General features: G+C 37.3%; 1 protein-coding gene across 1 annotated transcript in view; it reads left to right on the top strand.

Moving 5' to 3' along the window:
* The window catches only part of DEPDC1B (DEP domain containing 1B), a 105,871-nt gene extending 101,414 nt beyond the window's left edge, over positions 1-4,457 (top strand). The window contains exon 11 of the mRNA XM_060092917.1: positions 3,473-4,457. Within this exon, the coding sequence (XP_059948900.1) occupies positions 3,473-3,634 (162 nt within the window). The 3' untranslated portion in view covers positions 3,635-4,457. The remainder of the gene's footprint in view (positions 1-3,472) is intronic.
* Positions 4,458-18,957: the final 14,500 nt, after the last annotated feature.

Here is an 18,957-nt window from a genome sequence, read left to right as displayed (position 1 = left end):
GAGTGATATTCCATTGTATATATGTGCCACATCTTCTTTATCCATTCATCTGTCGATGGACACTTAGGTTGCTTCCATGTCCTGGCAGTTGTAAATAGAGCTTCAGTGAACATTGTGGTACATGACTCTTTTTGAACTATGGTTTTCTCAGGGTATATGCCCAGTAGTGGGATTGCTGGGTCGTATGGTAGTTCTATTTGTAGTTTTTTAAGGAGCCTCCATACTGCTCTCCATAGTGGCTGTATCAATTTACATTCCTACCAACAATGCAAGAGGGTTGCATTTTCTCCACACCCTCTCCAGCATTTATTGTTTGTAGATTTTTTGATGATAGCCATTCTGGCTGGTGTGAGGTGATACCTCATTGTAGTTTTGATTTGCTGTTCTGTAATGATCAGTGACGTTGAGCATCCTTTCATGTGTTTGTTGGCAATCTGTATATCTTAGAAGAAAGTGTATTCTGTTGTTTTTGGATGGAATGTCCTATAAATATCAATTAAGTCCATCTTGTTTAATGTATCATTTAAAACTGTGTTTCCTTATTTATTTTCATTTTGGATGATCTGTCCATTGGTGAAAGTGGGGTGTTAAAGTCCCCTAGTATGATTGTGTTACTGTCGATTTCCCCTTATATGGCTGTTAGCTTTTGCCTTATGTATTGAGGTGGTCCTATGTTGGGTGCATAAATATTTACAATTGTTATATCTTCTTCTTGGATCGATCCCTTGATCATTATGTAGTGTCCTTCTTTGTCTCTTATAATAGTCTTTATTTTAAAATCTGTTTTGTCTGATATGAGAATTACTACTCCAGCTTTCTTTTGATTTCCAATTGCATGGAATATCTTTTTCCATCCCCTCACTTTCAGTCTATATGTGTCCCTAGGTCTGAAGTGTATCTCTTGTAGACAGCCTATATATGGGTCTTGTTTTTGTATCCATTCAGCCAGTCTATGTCTTTTGGTTGGAGCATTTTATCCATTTACATTTAAGGTAATTATTGATATGTATGTTCCTATTCCCATTTTCTTAATTGTTTTGGGTTTGTTATTGTAGGTCTTTTCCTTTTCTTGTGTTTCCTGCCTAGAGAAGTTCCTTTAGCATTTGTTGTAAAGCTGGCTTGGTGGTGCTGAATTCTCTTAGTTTTAGCCCATCTGTAAAGGTTTTAATTTCTCCATCGAATCTGAATGAGCTCCTTGCTGGGTAGAGTAATCTTGGTTGTAGGTTTTTCCCTTTCATCACTTTAAATATGTCCTGCCACTCCCTTCTGGCTTGCAGAGTTTCTGCTAAAAGATCAGCTGTTAACCTTATTGGGATTCCTTTGTATGTTATTTGTTGCTTTTCCCTTGCTGCTTTTAATATTTTTTCTTTGTATTTAATTTTTGATAGTTTGATTAATATGTGTCTTGGCATGTTTCTCCTTGGCTTTATCCTGTATGGCACTCTCTGCGATTCCTGGACTTGATTATTTCCTTTCCCATATTAAGGAAGTTTTCAACTATAATCTCTTCAAATATTTTCTCAGTCCCTTTTTTTTTTCTCTTCTTCTTCTGGGACCCCTATAATTCAAATGTTGGTATGTTTAATGTTGTCCCAGAGGTCTCTGAGATTGTCCTCAATTCTTTGCAGTTTTTTTTCTTTATTCTGCTCTGCAGTAGTTATTTCCACTATTTTATCTTCCAAGTCACTTATCTGTTCTTCTGCCTCAGTTATTCTGCTATTGATTCCCTCTAGAGAATTTTTAATTTCATTTATTGTGTTGTTCATCATTGTTTGTTTGCTCTTTAGTTCTTCTAGGTCCTTTTTAAACATTTCTTGTATTTTCTCTATTCTATTTCCAAGATTTTGGATCATCTTTCCTATCATTACTCTGAATTCTTTTTCAGGTAGACTGCCTATTTCCTCTTCATTTGTTTACTCTGGTGGGTTTTTACCTTGATCCTTCATCTGGAGCATCTGTGTATTTCTCTCTCTTCTCATTTTGTGTAACTTACTGTTTTGGGGGTCTCCTTTTCGCAGGCTGCACGTTCTTAGTTCCTGTTGTTTTGGGTGTCTGCTCTCATTGGGTAAGGTTGGTTCAGTGGGTTGTGTAGGCTTCCTGGTGGAGGGGACTGGTGCCTGTGTTCTGGTGGATGAGGCTGAATCTTGTCTTTCTGGTGGACAGGACTGTGTCCGGTTGTGTGTTTTGCAGTGTCTGTGACCTTATTATGATTTTAAGCAGCCTCTCTGCTAATGAGTGGGGTTGTGTTCCTGTCTTGCTAGTTGTTTGGCATAGGGTGTCCAGCACTGTAGCTTGCTGTTCATTGAGTGGAGCTGGGTCTTAATATTGAGATGGAAATCTCTGGGAGAGCTTTCGCCATTTGATATCATGTGGGGCTGGGAGGTCTCTGGTGGACCAATGTCCTAAACTCGGCTTTTCTACCTCAGAGGCTCAGGCCTGACACCCGACCAGATCACCAAGACCCTGTCAGCCACACGGCTCCAAACTCGGAACTCCACACTCCAGAGGCCCTCCTTTGGAGGTGCTTCCTCTCCCCTTCCACACAGGTCCTACCTTGATCTTTTTTTTTCTTTTTTTTTTTTTTGTGGTTCGCGGGCCTCTCCCTGTTGTGGCCTCTCCCGTTGCGGAGCACAGGCTCCGGATGCACAGGCTCAACTGCCATGGCTCACGGGCCCAGCTGCTCTGCGGCATGTGGGATCTTCCCGGACCGGGGCACGAACCCATGTCCCCTGCATCGGCAGGCAGACTCTCAACCACTGCGCCACCAGGGAAGCCCTACCTTGATCATTTTTAAAGTATTGATTCAAGAGCAAGTGAATGGTGTTTATTTTTAGAGACTGAATCCTGCATAGCTAGATTTCTGATCATACCACCTAAGATTAAACACAAAGCACAAGGGTTCTAGATTCCCATCCTGTTCTTCTCAGAGTAATTTTGGAGAAGAGCTCAGTGGTGACGATCAAAGGAAAAACATATTGCTTCTCTGTAAGCTTTTTGTAAAGTAATGTATGCCAGCATGTTTTCTCTTCCATTTGGGTAGAAGCAGGTGGGGCTAAGCTGGAGAAGCAGGGAGATGGGGAAATGTTGGGCCAGATTTTCTTTGACTGTGTAGAACATAAGTCAGAATGACTTGTGAATATTTTAGAAGGGAGGTGTGTTTATAGTTGGCAGGGGAGAAATTTTAAGAAGTATGACTAAAGCGAGTTTATTGGAAGATTAGATCAAATTAAAAATGAATCTGATCTACTGAAAGTGCAATCCAATGATTTAACAAAAAGAAATAGATTTGTGTTGAAGTGAACTTGTGATCTGTTTTCTTCTTATTTTCTTTTCTGATGGAAAGCAGTAAACTAAAACAAAACAAAAATAGGGAAGTATTGCATCAGAAACTTATTTTAAAATTACAGTGCCCAATTTTATTGACTTTTATTTGTTTTTTTGACACTTCTTGGATTTTTTTTTTTTTTTTTAGTTTCAAAAGTCCTATCCTGAAGTCTACCAAGAACGATTTCCTACACCAGAAAGTGAAGCACTTCTGTTTCCTGAAAAACCTAAAGCAAAACCACAGCTGCTGATGTGGGCACTAAAAAACCCCTTCCAACCATTTCAAAGAACTAGAAGTTTTCGGATGTAATACTTGGATAGCTGTTAAAGACCTCTGTTGTTGCTGTTGTTTTTGAGTAAATAGGTGGTTAGAGGACTATGGTGGTGGAAGAAACAAACACATAAACCACAGACTACTGAATTATAAAGATTTCCTGACTTCAAAAAATGTTGAGCCATTATCAGTATTTTTATAAAACTCAATGCTGTTTTTAAAGTGTACAAACCAATTAAAAATAATGAGACAAATATATAGTGGTAAAGTTAATGTTTTTAATTTGTTACAAAATGTAAGGGTATTTTCATTTTTTTATTGTTTCCTATGGTGTTTATAAAATATTTGTGTGTACATCCTAGTTACTGATGTCTTTGTGATAACCAAGACTGAAAAATAGTGTATATGTTTGAATAAGAACGACACTGGGTACTGTTACTGTGATGCTATTGACCTAATAGCCAATTGTGATTTCTGCTGTATAAATTGTTTTTCACTGTTGCACAAAGATTCTTAACGTTCTTTATTACAATGGCTGTGTCTTTTGTTGCAGATCTGTTGGGTGCTATGACAGATTTTATGAAAGCTAGTTCTTTTATGATGTATGTATTAGTTGGTGTTTACTTGTAAGTGAAGTAGATTTTCATCTGCCTGCAGTGGTATAATTTCAGTCTTGGCTAAAGATGGAAAATTGAACTGGATAAATTCTTTTGGTCTCATTAGCCCTGTGATTCTAAGTCAAATCTTTGTTGTTTCATGAAAAACACAAATGGGTTAAGTAAAATGAGACTACTTCCTTTATAAGTATCAATATATTTTCCCCAGCTTCCTCATCCTTTTGAAAGTAAATGGAATGTAAATAAATACTGTTCTTTTTAATACTGTACATGGTGTTTCTTTTTTGGCATTTATTTAGGTCAGGGAGTTCCCTGGTGGTCCATTGGTAAAGAATCCGCCTTACAATGCAGGGGACGTGGGCTCAATCCCTGGTCAGGGAACTAAGATCCCACATGCCGTGGGGAAACTAAGCCTGCGTGCCACAACTACAGAGACCACGCACTCTGGAACCTGTGCGCCACAACTAGAGAGAAGCCCGTGCACCACAATGAAGAGACCGCACGCCGCAATGAAAAATCCCACATGCCTCAACAAAGATCCCGCATGTGGCGACTAAGACCCAGCGCAGCCAAAAATAAATAAAATAAATAGATAAAATTTTAAAAAAAGAATATATATACTTAGGTCAGTCAGAGAGCATCTTCAGATGCTAAACGTCATCGCCTTAGCTAATGTTCTCACATCAATCATTTATTTCTATGATAAAATAAGAAGTGAGTTTTGGGCTTTTGTACTAGACTTTAGGAGGTGTTTTGTCCATTTCTTTTGCTTTGCTTTGCCCTCTTGCAAATAGTGGTACACTTAAACTATGGAGCAGCTGGAATGCTTCTTTTGAGACTGATTACCCAAAAAGCTAAGAGCAGCACTCACTAATTGGCTTGCTCTGCTCTTTGGACTGAATTTTCCTTGCACTTGAGACCCCCCTCTGTTCTTTCGTAGCAGAATGCCTCCTGCAGTGGACTTCCTCTTCAAAGATGGAAATAAGTATTCCTATTGGTTTGAGTACCCCTTACCATGCAAGTGTGGAAAGTAATGGGAGATTTCTAGTGTTTCAGTATTTTATTCTTAGACCTTGGAATTCTGTTTAGAGCAAATAATAAATCTACTTTCTGCTCTATTTGTTCCCTGAGGTAGAATTTACTTTCTAGAATCTCCTCTTCTGTTGCTTATCTTTGGGAATATATGTTACTGTTTTCTTTTTTTTTCCCTTAAGTTTACTTTTTTTATTGTTAATATCACATACTTACGGAGAGATCATAAAACATAACCACCACCTACATGTGAAATGGAGGAGTGGATAAAACCAGTTTTTCAAAGTGGGTGTGCCAATTAACAGCCCATCAGCAGTGTATAAGAGTTCATGTTACTTACCATCCTCACCAAAACTTGCTATTGGCAGTTTGAATTGTCAGTGTGGTGGATGTATAATGGCATCTCATTATGGTTTTACTTTGTGTTATTAATATGGCTGAAGACTTTTCCCACATTTTTTTGGACTTTTTTCACTTTTGTTCAAATTTTAATATCAGCTTGTCAGGCTATACACACACACACACAGTTGAGATTTTGATTTTGATTGTATTGAACTTATAACTCTATGTGGAGAGAATTGCAGTCTTTACGATATTGAGTCTTCTAGTCCATGAACATGCTCTATCCCTCCATTTGTTTAGAATAAATGAGAAAAAAATTTAAATTTCTCTGTAAACGTTTGCAAGTCTTTTATTAGATTTGTTTCCAGATATTTGATACTTAAAAAAAAGTTAACATCAAATTTTTCTTTTTTTTTTTTTGGCTGTGCTGCGTGGCATGTGGAACTTCCCCAACCAGGGATTGAACCTGTGCCCCTTGCAGTGGAAGTGTGGAGTCTTAACCACTGGACCACCAGGGAAGTCCCAAAATTTTCAAATATATGAGAAGGTAAAGATAATAGTACCCATCCCTAGCTTCAACAGTTATTATTTAACTGTTTGCTCCTATGGTAAATGGGGTTATTTATTTATTTTTTTCTATATATATATTTTTAAATTTATTTAAGTTTTGGCTTCATTGGGTCTTCGTTGCAGTGTGCGGGCTTCTCATTATGGTGGCTTCTCTTGTTGCAGAGCGTGGGCTCTAGGCGCACAGGCTTCAGTAGTTGTGGCTTGTGGGCTCAGTAGTTGTGGTTCACAGGCTCTAGAGCGCAGGCTCAGTAGTTGTGGTACACGGTCTTAGTTGCTCCATGGCATGTGGGATCTTCCCGGACCAGGGCTCGAACCCTTGTCCCCTGCACTGGCAGGCAGATTCTTAACCACTGTGCCACCAGGGAAGTCCAATGGGGTTATTTTTAAATTTCCATTTTCTGTTTGTTGCTTATATGTAGTATAAACTAATTTTTGTGTCCAGATTTTTGTACCCAACAAGCTTGCTAGACGTCCCCATTCACTCTAGTGTGATTCTTCTGGATTTTCTGCATTCACCACATAATAAGCAAACAATGACACTTTTTGTTTTTCATTTCTGTGGTTGACAGCATCTAAAATGTCCCCAGTGATCCCTGCCTTTTGGTGTTTATGCCCTTGTGTAATCTCCTCTCCTTGAGTGTGTGATCTTGGATCTCATGACACAGTTTTAACAAGTAGAATATAGCAAAAGGGATGGGATGTCACTTTTGAGATTAGATCACAAAGACTCTGGCTTCCATCTTGCTGGCCCTCTCTCTTGTTCTCTCCCGGGCTTCCTCTGAGGGAAGCCAGCTTCCCTCTTGTGAGCTGCCCTATGGAGAGGCCCCTCAGGCGAGGAACTGACATCTCTGCTGAATAGCCAGTGAGGACAGAAAGCCTGCCAACAGCTGTATGAGTGATCTTGGAAGTGGATCTACTGACGCCTGCCAACAGCCATGTGAGTGATGTTGTTTTGGTTTTGATTTTTTTTGGCTGCACCACGCAGCATGCAGGATTCTTAGTTCCCTGACCAGGGATCCAACCCGCGCCCCCTGGAGTGGAAGCGTGGAGTCTTAACCACTGGACCACCAGGGAAGTCCCCATGTGAGTGATGTTGGAAGTGGATTCTCCCTTAGTTGAGCCTTGAGATGAAGGCAGCCTTAGCTGACATCTTGATTGCAGCCTGTGAGAGATTCAGCTAAACTGTTTCTGGATTCTGGACCCACAGAAAATATGAGATAATGTTTGTTGCTTTAAGCCATTTAATCTAGAGTGATTTATTATGAAGCAATAGATACAATAGAGTTTATACTTCTTTCTTCCCTACATCCCTGCATCCTTCCCTCTTTTGCTTTTTTTTAAACCATTGTGAAAGGTCACTCCTTATCTTCAGTGATGCATTTGTTTGCAATCTTTGTGCATTCTTATATTTTAGTTTTGTACCTTATAAACAGTATACAGTTGGAATATTTTTTTAAGAAACCAACTTGATAATCTTTGTTTTTAATTGTAACATTTAGACAAATTGTATTTAATATAATTACTTTATATTTTGGTATAAATCTTTGTTGAATTTTCTAACACTTTGTCTCCACTTTCTTGCCTTTGTTTGGAGTTAAAAAATAATTTCATGTTTTCTTCTACTAATTTGAAACTTAGACACTGTTTCTAATCTTATTGGATCCCTAGAAATTACATCTTGCATACTAATTTATCAAAGTTAAGTTAGTCATTACCTTTTAACCCTCCTCAGACTCTTCAGGGAGTTGAAAGCACTAAGAACACCCTCCCAAATTAGATATTATTGTTGTAATATATTTTAATTTTGTTGTTTTAAAGCCTCATAACGTGTTATTATGTACAGTCTTTGTTTAATAGGCTTATCTACATACTTTACTACTTTTTTTCCTTCTGAAAGTACATTCTTTAGAATTTATCTTTAGTAAAGGTTTGTTGGTTTTTGTTAGTCTGAAAACATTTTATTTTGCTATTATTCGTTTTTAAAACAGGTTTTTTTTCGTGATAGAATTCACACACCATACAATTAACCCCTTTAAAGTGTGGTTAGCACCATAATTAAATGGTTTTTGGTATGTGACATTTAAAATTTTTTAAAGTTGTGGGAAAATATATATAACGTAAAATTGGCCATTTTAACCATTTTTAAGTGTACATTCAGTATATGGAATGCCCTCTTTTTTTTTTTTACATCTTTATTGGAGTATAATTGCTTTACAATGGTGTGTTAGTTTCTGCTTTATAACAAAGTGAATCAGTTACACATATACATATGTTCCCATATCTCTTCCCTCTTGTGTCTCCCTCCCTCCCACCCTCCCTATCCCACCCTTCTAGGTGGTCACAAAGCACCGAGCTGATCTCCCTGTGCTATGCGGCTGCTTCCCACTAGCTATCTATTTTACGTTTGGTAGTGTATATATGTCCATGCCACTCTCTCACTTTGTCACAGCTTACCCTTCCCCCTCCCCATATCCTCAAGTCCATTCTCTAGTAGGTCTGTGTCTTTATTCCTGTCTTACCCCTAGGTTCTTCATGACCTTTTTTTTTTCTTAGATTCCATATATATGTGTTAGCATACGGTATTTGTCTTTCTCTTTCTGACTTACTTCACTCTGTATGACAGACTCTAGGTCCATCCACCTCACTACAAATAACTCAATTTCATTTCTTTTTATGGCTGAGTAATATTCCATTGTATATATGTGCCACATCTTCTTTATCCAATCATCCGATGATGGACACTTAGGTTGTTTCCATCTCCTGGCTATTGTAAATAGAGCTGCAATGAACATTTTGGTACATGACTCTTTTTGAATTATGGTTTTCTCAGGGTATATGCCCAGTAGTGGGATTGCTGGGTCATATGGTAGTTCTATTTGTAGTTTTTTAAGGAACCTCCATACTGTTCTCCATAGTGGCTGTACCAATTCACATTCCCACCAGCAGTACAAGAGTGTTCCCTTTTCTCCACACCCTCTCCAGCATTTATTGTTTCTAGATTTTTTGTTGATGGCCATTCTGACCAGTGTGAGATGATATCTCATTGTAGTTTTGATTAGCATTTCTCTAATGATTAATGATGTTGAGCATTCTTTCATGTGTCCTCATTCTTTAAAGGTATTTCTGCTGCATGTAGAATTCTAGGTTGATAGTTATTTTATTTCAGTACATTGTAGTTATCATTCCTTTGTTAGCTGGTTTCTGTTGTTACTGTGAGAAGTCAACTGCCACTCTAATTGTCATTCCTCTGCAGATAATGTATCTTTTTTTGGCAGGCTGCTTTTTCAGATTTTCTCATTGTCTTTGGTGGTCTGCAGTTTATGATGCTGTATCTAATTTACATGATGTGCTTTTTAAACAATTATTCTACTTGGATTTGTGGGGCCTCTTAAGAGTATTGAAGTCTTTTGTCACTTTAAATATTGCCTTTGTCACAATCTCAACTCTGCTTTTGAATCTCTAATTAAACTATTTTCGATCTTTTCTATCCTCTGTTTTAAGCTTCCATAGTTTGTCTTTCTGTGCTGCATTATGGATAATTTCTTCAGTCTTTATTCCTTTTCAGCACTTTTCCCTTTAGGTATGTCTGGTTTCCTATTAAATGCTTATATCCGCTATTGTGGAATTTATATCCATTTACAGCTCAGGAAACAGAGACTCAGTTAAGACTGGGTAACTTCCCCAAGACTACCCATCTTGTAAGTAGCAACATAATAGGCAGTCATAACCGGCTCTTTCTGAACTGCACAGCCCAGGCTCCTCACTAAGATGTCTTATTGTCTCCCAATGAGCACTGTTTTATATTTTTATGTGCACTTTTTAGATCTTACTTATAAGCTCACATGTTATTTTTCAGCCTATACTTTCTAAAATTTAATATCTCAAATTTCTTTTTGATTTGCATTGTTGTCTTGACCTAGCATTTTGCCGAATTCACTTCCAGTTTCTTCTGGTCACTGTCTACAGATATCTGCTGAAGCTTTTTTCATTGCATTTCCCACAAAAAATTTGCAGCAGTGATGAAAACAAAGTATTTCTGTGAAGCTCTGTGGATGCAATCATGTATTTGCTTTACTTGTAGGTATGATTTTTAAGCTATTTTTAATTTTTATATGTAATTGCTTTTATTTTTAGGTATGATGAGTAGAAAATATCCTATAGATTATCATTGCTCTGAGAGACTATGATAAGGAATTTATCAAGTGAGTGTTCCGTATAGAAAATCTGAGAGCAATACAGCAATTTTTTAAGGTTGAATATACCACATGTATGAGCATGGTGATGAAATTCAGTCATTCATCACTCTGATCTCTCACACATCTTTGTGTTCCTGCATCTGCCTTCGGGGAAGTCATATCTGGGGTCTAGCAAGTGTAATAGACATATGGGTCATGACTTAACATTTGTGTTGTCCAGGAGCTTGATTCTGATTCCCACCTCTAGAAGAGGGTTTCTGTACCTTTTTACAGGAAATATAACTTTAAAAGAGCCAGTGTTTGTGAACTGTTTATGTACAAGAAGAGGAAACTAAATATTCCCTTGTTTGGAATGTCACAAAAATCTTTTATCATGATTAAAAGAGGAATCAGTTAAAATGCCTGTTTACTAAATGGGCATGGCTGTATCAACTTATATCTTTATTTTTACCCTCAAGAACAAAACCCTGCAAACGTTAAAATCCTGGAGTAAAGTAAAAGTGTTATTACCTGCTAAGGTCAGTATTAAGAGACAATTCAGCTGTGTGTCTAGCCATCATCATAGTATTTGCCTAAATTTGAAGTATTCTCTTCAGAATGAGACACAGGATATTCTAATTTTATGGCATTTGGAAACATTCTTGCATTTCCTTTCTTCTTAACACTGTATACCTGCAAAAATGTGTAATACCTTGACATCATTGCATATTGGGTCTTCCACATGAACAAATTACTATAATATATAAACTATGATTATCAAGCCTTAGAGAAATTATTTGCTCCTGGGTATTCAAGTAATTTGAAATTTGGGATCTGGTATCACATTCATAAACAGAGAATTTGCTTATTTGTATCAACTTGGGAATGCATTTATTATTGAATTTCGTAGAAAAAATACATTGCCTGGAATAAGTGGAGGATATATTCACTAATTTAGCAATGTAATGAGTAACTTCTGATGGACTTTTTTGTGTTTCAGTGTCTGTTTAACCTTAATGCTCAAACTTTCAATTTGAGGAAATAAAATGGGAAGAATAATGGTATAAAAGGGTGCTAGCCTAATAAAAAATGTCACTTTCAGCTATTTAGTGCATGTTTGTGTTGCTACAAAAGTTCCATCATTTCTAGTGAATTTAAGATTTAGTTAAAAATCTTTACAGTTTTTGTAAATTCCATCTTGGAGAACTATTATATGAATTGTTTGCTTCAAGGACCTAGAATATATTTTCCATAAACTGTGCCTATTTCGAAATAAAAAATAATATATGTATTTGGCTAGGTCTCTAGGTCTCCTCACTTTATAATATCTCTTTTGGGGCCCCTGGCCAGAACTGAGAACGCTCATAGCATTCTGAGCCTCTTGTAGAGAATGTAACGGAAGTTATTCCTCGCTTTCCCAGCCCCCGCAAGTTTTACATATTACTGCCAGCATCTCTCTGATGGTAATAACATGGTGGTCTTCTTGAGTAGTCTAGTAAAACAAAGACTTACTTAATAAAAAAAAAAAAAAAAGGACTAAAGATTATTTTCATAAGAAATAAGTAAACTGTAATTGATTTTTTAAATTGAAGTAGTTTTATTTTGATCAGTTGTAAGGCTAATCCAACATGGGAATAAAGAGGCCTTTTGCTTAACTGTTTCCACTAAGAACTTGTGACCTTTTGAAGGATCTTGGCAACAGTGATAACTTACCATGATAACAGAGCAGTTTATTGCTAAAAATAGTTAGGCTGGGATAAAATGCAATCTCTGACTTTCTGAGAGCCCATGAGTCCAGTTTATCTCTAGTTAACTGATATCTTTATTTATGGATGTATGTTTTAGAATCAGGTGTATTGACTCAGTTATTAAGAAAAAAACCAACTAAGTCAAACCATGGAAAGCTGTTTTGAAGATTAGAATCACGTGACTGAAAACTACTTCACATGAGATCTGAAAACAGACCATAATATGAGGCACAGAGGAAAATATATAATGAAATCAGCCTTCTTGCTTACTGATTCTGCATAATTTATTAAACCTGGGTTTTTGTCCATATGCAAGTTTGGCCTAAAAGACTCCAATCTTTTAAAAGCTTTTTGTTACTTAGAAAAGATTTTAAGACTTTTCTAAAGAATGTGCAGGGTGGTCAAGTCTGATTGGGTAATATTCCTTCAGTGTTTGAACTCTTAATAATTATCTGAAGCAATAAGTAACATTTACTGACAAATTAACATTTAATTAACATTTACTAATAAAAAACCATATACTGACATCATTTATAAATTTCTTAATACTTTCTACTATTAAAATACCAAGTATAATTAGACACAATTACTGCTTAAAGACGATTTTGATTTCAAAAAGTTTTGATTTCAAAAAGTTCTCCCTCTTACCTTTTCACAGAGAATTGAATTCAATAATCTATTAAGGCCCTAGAAGTGTCCAGTTTAGGCTGTTTCACTTTTCCCAAGTCATGATCCATGTAACAAGGACAGATATTCCCAGTAGGGGTCAGTCTTGTGTTGGTAATTATTGTACCAAAAGGAAAAACTGAGGATTTTATTTAAAAGTCAAGTATATTTTGTATAATTAGTAAGCCACTAATCATGGGAAGAAGAAACTTAAAAATCAGTCATCTCTATTGCAACAAAAGTATCTGTGGCTAATATTTTGGCTCCTCTATTACCATATTTACCCCCAAAGCTTCAGAAGGCTTCTGTTCAGAAGGCTTGCTAAATACTCTCCAAAAGCTCCTCTATTTAGGCTTGCTAAATACTCTCCAAAAGCTCCTCCTTTTGGCTCCTCTATTACCATATTTACCCCCAAAGCTTCAGAAGGCTTCTGTTCAGAAGGCTTGCTAAATACTCTCCAAAAGTGAGCTATAAATGGTAAAAATGCAGCAGCAGATAATTTGGGATAAATGACAGATTATTAGACTTTAAAGTAAAAAAAAAATTGCCTGCAAAATTGAGGTTGAGAAAACCCACAGAGGTAGGATAATTTTGTGCATGTCCGTCGCTTGTCTTAACTGCCTTCTGCAGTGTGGGGATAACTGTGCCTGTCCTCTTTCCTTAAAATAAATCTTGTTTTACTCTCATTACTGGGATTGAGCTAATCTTTTGATCTCTAAACCAAGCTCTTCATAATAAATTCAGAGATGGAGAGCTGGGCTAAAACCTCTGTTTTCATTAATGCCTTTGGAGTTGTTGATGTCAACATACTATAAGCAGCCAAATAAGCATAGCCCAGAAAACATCTTAGAGGTTACTGAGTTAATCAGTGTGTTGGCAACAGCAGTGATGGCACAGGATAGCTTGGGGAGGCTTTCATTTCCCTCACCTGAAACAAATGTCATTAAGCAAGATGCTTAGTCCCTTCTTTCCAACTAAATTATTACCCAAGGGTCCTTCCTGCTAGAATTTGTAACACCAGTACTGGTTAGAAATGAGAATATTTGGATTTTAAGTTCTTGCACTACCAGTAAACAGTTCGGCAAGTGGCCTTGAGCAAGTCACAACCTTTCTGGGCTTGGGTTTGCTCCTCAGTGAAGGGAAGGGATTACATTTCGGAGGTCACAAACTCCAGTGTCTTCCAGGGACAGGAAGATATCAGTTGCTGAGAGTGGAGGAGCCAGTGGAGTGTGCAGGTCCTACAACTAAGTATTTGATAACCAAAAAAAAAAAAATGTTGAATGACTCATGTTAGTGAAACTGATCCTATGGGTAGAGATGACGGTCTTTGGATTAGGTGATTTTGTAATAGGGAAGAAACTTTGTATTCTATTATAAGTTAATCATTAAAGGGATGTTTCCTATAAGCTTAAACTATACATACTAGCCCATCTCTGGGAACACTGCCTCCCAGGTAATAAAGCATTAAGCTAAAATACCTTTGTTTAGCTCACAGGAAACACCAGGCCCACCTGTGAATGAATGCGGGAAGAAAGAAATTAACACATCCCCTTCGGAGGCTGGCCTGAACCAGGAAATGTTTGACTTGACTCCCTCCCCTTTTAGTATAAAAGAAGCCTGAATTCTAACTCAGGCAAGATGGTTCTTTGGGACATGAGTCCACTATCTTCTCAGTCTGATGGCTTTCCAAATAAAGTCACTATTCCTTGCCCCCAACAACTTGTCCCTTGGTTTATTGGCCTGTAATGTGGTGAGCAGTATGAGCTTGGACTCAGTAACAATTTATAAGGTCGCTTCCATTTCTAGTGTTTTGTGATTTTTTTTAAAAAACCATTTCCCACACTTGGAAAATGTGGAAAATGGTTTATTGCCTTGTGCTTATTTTCGTATCTACATCTCTTCTCTTTTTCTTCTGAGTGGAACAGCTTCTCATATCGGCAAGCTCAGTTCTGTATCAAATAGGATAAAGCTGATCAGGGTGGATTTAAAGTCAATGCTAATGCATCATGAAATGCTTTTTTCTGAGAAATGTTATCCTCATCCTTAGGCTTATCATAATGTGCCTAACTTAACTTGAATTGCCATCTGCCTATGTTTATATTATTATGCCAGTTGGTTTAATCCACAATAGCTAATGAAAGTTTTCCTTCATTAGTGTCAATATTTGTGTATTATATGTCTATACCTATTTCATCAAAGTTGTTGGGAAAATACTCAAGAAATTTTGGTAGGCATTGTGCCAACTAAATTGCTGGAGCCAACCTTCAGTCTCCTTACATATGTTTATTGTCACTAGCAGGTGGCTTTTCACTACCTTGTCTTATTGGTTAGACCAAAACAAATAATACTTTTCATTCCATGAGCACTTTATACAGTGGTTTCACTTGTATTTTCTGACTAAATCCTTTCAAATCCCAGTGAGCAAACAGGTGCAGATGAGGAAACTGAGGTTCAGAGTGGTACCCAGTTACAAATGCAAAACCTTAACTCTGGTCTTCTTTGATGATCTGGTACTTTTCCATTTTACCACACTGTCACTGTGAAATCCTATCACTGTCAGGCAAGGTATGTGGGCTGGATCCAAGCAAATCTATAAAAGAGGGGGCTTATTTTTGGTTCCTCATATCCTCCATCTGTGCCTCTTCTTTCTTATTGGGGTCCTTTTCTTTTCATCCTCAGCTGTGCTCATATGCTTATTGAGCATCGGTTTTGTATGAAACACCTTTTAGGAGTTGGTGAAACAGCCTAGTGCCTGCATGGTACTGCCCTCTCACTTCAGGGTCACCACTATGATGCTGACCTTTGCCCTCAGCATAACTTATCCAGGCTGTACTACATTTCTTTATGAAGACTGGTTAGCTATCCAAATAGTTAGAGCTCTTTGACTTAGTCATTTTTTTTAGAGCCTTAATATGCCAGGCCTTAGGCTGGGCAACAATGGAGGAAGAAAGATGGCTCCAACTCTGAAGGGACCTTAACCCAGTGAGGAAGATGAACTTGCCTACATGTAACTCTAGATGATGACCTCAGTGCCACAGAGCCCGGTAGAGTGCAAGGGGCACAGAGGAGAGAAAGGCAGTTTTTCCAGGGCAGTTGGAGGGGTATGGAAAGTATCACACGGCAGCTGATATTTAAGCTGAGTCCTGAAGAATGTGCCCGCCAGTAAGGAAGGCAGGGCAGAAGGCATTTCCTCAGCGGAACCAGCATGAAATAAGGCTCTAGTGGCAGCTAGAAGTAATTCTACATTGTCCAGATAATATTAGTATTTTAACAGAGTGTCTTAAATGGCCTTATCTGAAGGCATGAGCAATAAGGAGATTTCATGAATGTGGCAGAGTGGGCAGGGGAATTATTTTATGTGATAAGTTTTATGGCATCTCTCAAATAACATCTCCAAGGTAGCTTCCTCTTCCTATTCCAGCCCAGTAGATGCAGATTCCAGTGCTTTTGGGAATTAATCTTTGAATCTTTTTTAGGTTGCTGCTATGCCATGGCTTCTCTTTCTCAGTTCACAGGGCATGCCAGTGTTCATTTGTACCAATGCATTTCCAAAGGTTGCAAAAAATCGTTGGTGTTGATGAACCTTCCTTGTGCTTTATTTACATGAGTGATCCTTTTTATTTGCCCATTTCTATTTTTCCATCAACAGCCTGATATTCCATGCCTCTGGGTCTATACTGTTCCATTTCATAACATTTAATGAATGTTAGAACTTGCTCTGCAAATGCATTGCCTTAATCTTGTTGCCTGCAGTGAGATGCTTTTAATATTTTCTCCACATGTGAACTCAGTGTTCTCCTTTAGCTTTTCTTTAATTTCCATGTGGTTAATCCCCTTCTACTCCAGGGAGCCTGGATATTTATAGGTTTCTCTCTTTCACTCTATTTTCAATAATTTGCTTTTTACATTCAGTGAACACATCCATCACAATAAATTGCCCTTTCCCTATTTGTATTGACTTGCATTTATATAAACCAGACTCCCTTTTCACATCATTATTAATGTTCATGGTAATTTTCAGTAGCTTGGGAAGCTGGGTATAAGAGCTGGCCAGAGCTTCAAGTTGTCCTATTGGATTAAATGACTCATAATATGATGCTTGTTTTCAAATTTTATCATTAAGTCAAAACCAAGTTTATATGTTTTTTTCTTAATTGACTCAATATAAGAGTATTAAATAAGCATCTCTAAATTATTCCTCATTTCATTAAAATGTTCTTGACTTTGATTAGCCCTGTATGAACCAAAAAATGCAGAATATTCCCATTATCAATGTGGAGTATTTTCAAAATCAAAAACCCAATTTTATAAACTTTTATAATCCCTAGTAGATATAAATAGGGGTTGTGAGTTATAAACAGCTAACATTGGTCATATTTAGATGCTATGGCTTTCTGATTGCTCAGTTTATCTTGACAGAGTCTAGAATGATGTCGTTTTAAAATTCTCATGTTCTTTTTATGCTTCATTTATATTCTTTTAATTAAAGGTAATTTTTTTCTATCATTTATGCATGTCATGGGGTTGCAGATGGTAGGAAAGGATAATTGGCAGGACTTAGATTGCTGTTCTTTAGGCAAAACCAAAGATCATCAAACTTTCCATAGCTTGTGCACGTTTCCCAGGAAATATCTTTCAGAGTAGCTCTGTGTTTCTGAGAACCTCTCGAACCAGTCATTCTGCTGTAAGACAGTCCTATGCTTTCCTGTTAACTGAACATTTTGATTGTTCAGCATCCTCTTCAGGTATCAGTAGAATTTCCATGATTCAGTTTCTCTGAAACTAGGATACATCTTTTTAAAAATAAATTTATTTATTTATTTGTTTGTTTGTTTGTTTGTTTATTTATGGCTGTGTTGGGTTTTTGTTGCTGTGCACGGGCTCTCTCTAGTTGCGGTGAGCGGGGATACTCTTTGCTGCAGTGTGTGGGCTTCTCATTGCGGTGGCTTCTCTTGTCACAGAGCATGGGCTCTAGATGCACAGGCTTCAGTAGTTGTGGCACGTGGGCTCAGTAGTTGTGGTGCACGGGCCTAGTTGCTCCACAGCATGTGGGATCTTCCTGGACCAGGGCTCGAACCTATGTCCCCTGCATTGGCAGGTGGATTCTTAACCACTGTACAACCAGGGAAGTCCCAGGATATGTCTTTCAATTGATTATGTGTCACAGTTTAATTTGTAGCATTAAAAAATAATTTTAGTGGCACAAAAATTAATGGTATTCTAGATTTTATAAAATGTGGCATTTTATTTTTTTCTCTCTCCTTTAAACCACTTTGTTGAGTTATGATTGACATAAAAAAAGCTGTACGATTTTAATGTATACAACTTTAGGGGTTAGGAGATAAGTGTACATTCATGAAACGAGCACTACATCTATGCCATAAACATCTACCACCTCCAAAAATTTCCTCCTGCCCTCTTTATTTGATATTGTTTTTGTGTGTGTGATAAGAACACTTAACATAAGATTTATGCTCTTAGCAAATATTTAAGTATAGAATTAAGTTACCATTGGCACTGTGCTACACAGTAGCTCTCTAGAACTTGTCCATCTTGCATAACTGAAACTTTGTACCCTTTGACTAATACCTCTCTGTTTTCTCCTCCCCTAAGCTCCTGGTAACCATCATTCTACTCCCTGCTTCTTTGAGTTTGACTATTGTAGATTTCCCATGTAAGTGGTTATCTTGTATTTGTCCTTCTGTGTCTGGCTTATTTCATATCGTGTCCTGCAGGTTTATCCATGTTGTCACAAATGGCAAGATTTCCTTCTTTTCTTAAGGCTAAATACTATTCCATTGTATGTATATACCACAGTTTCTTCATCCATTTGTCTATCAATGGACACTTACGTTGCTTCCATATCTTGGCTATTGTGAATAATGCTTCAGTGAACATGGGAGTGCAGATATCTCTTCAAGATCCTGATTTAAATTCCTTTGAATATATTTTTATTTTCTAAGGCTAGATATTCATGATCTCAGTGACTTTATGTATTGAGTAAGCATTCCTGAATATTCTCTGAGCTTGCTTCTTTTCCGTTCTAATCTTTCTTCATAAGTTTATCTTCCAACTTTTTCATTTATTCATTCATTCTCTTCAGCTAATGGAAGTTAAGAATTTAACAGATGGTAACATTTTTTGAAATATGCTATGTACTTTCTTCTCTTGAACTTCTATGTATATGACCTTACTCCTGGTCAGGCCAA

Source organism: Mesoplodon densirostris, chromosome 3, assembly GCF_025265405.1.
Source record: "Mesoplodon densirostris isolate mMesDen1 chromosome 3, mMesDen1 primary haplotype, whole genome shotgun sequence".
Lineage (NCBI taxonomy): Eukaryota > Metazoa > Chordata > Mammalia > Artiodactyla > Ziphiidae > Mesoplodon > Mesoplodon densirostris.
This window is presented reverse-complemented; position numbering and strand designations above follow the sequence as displayed.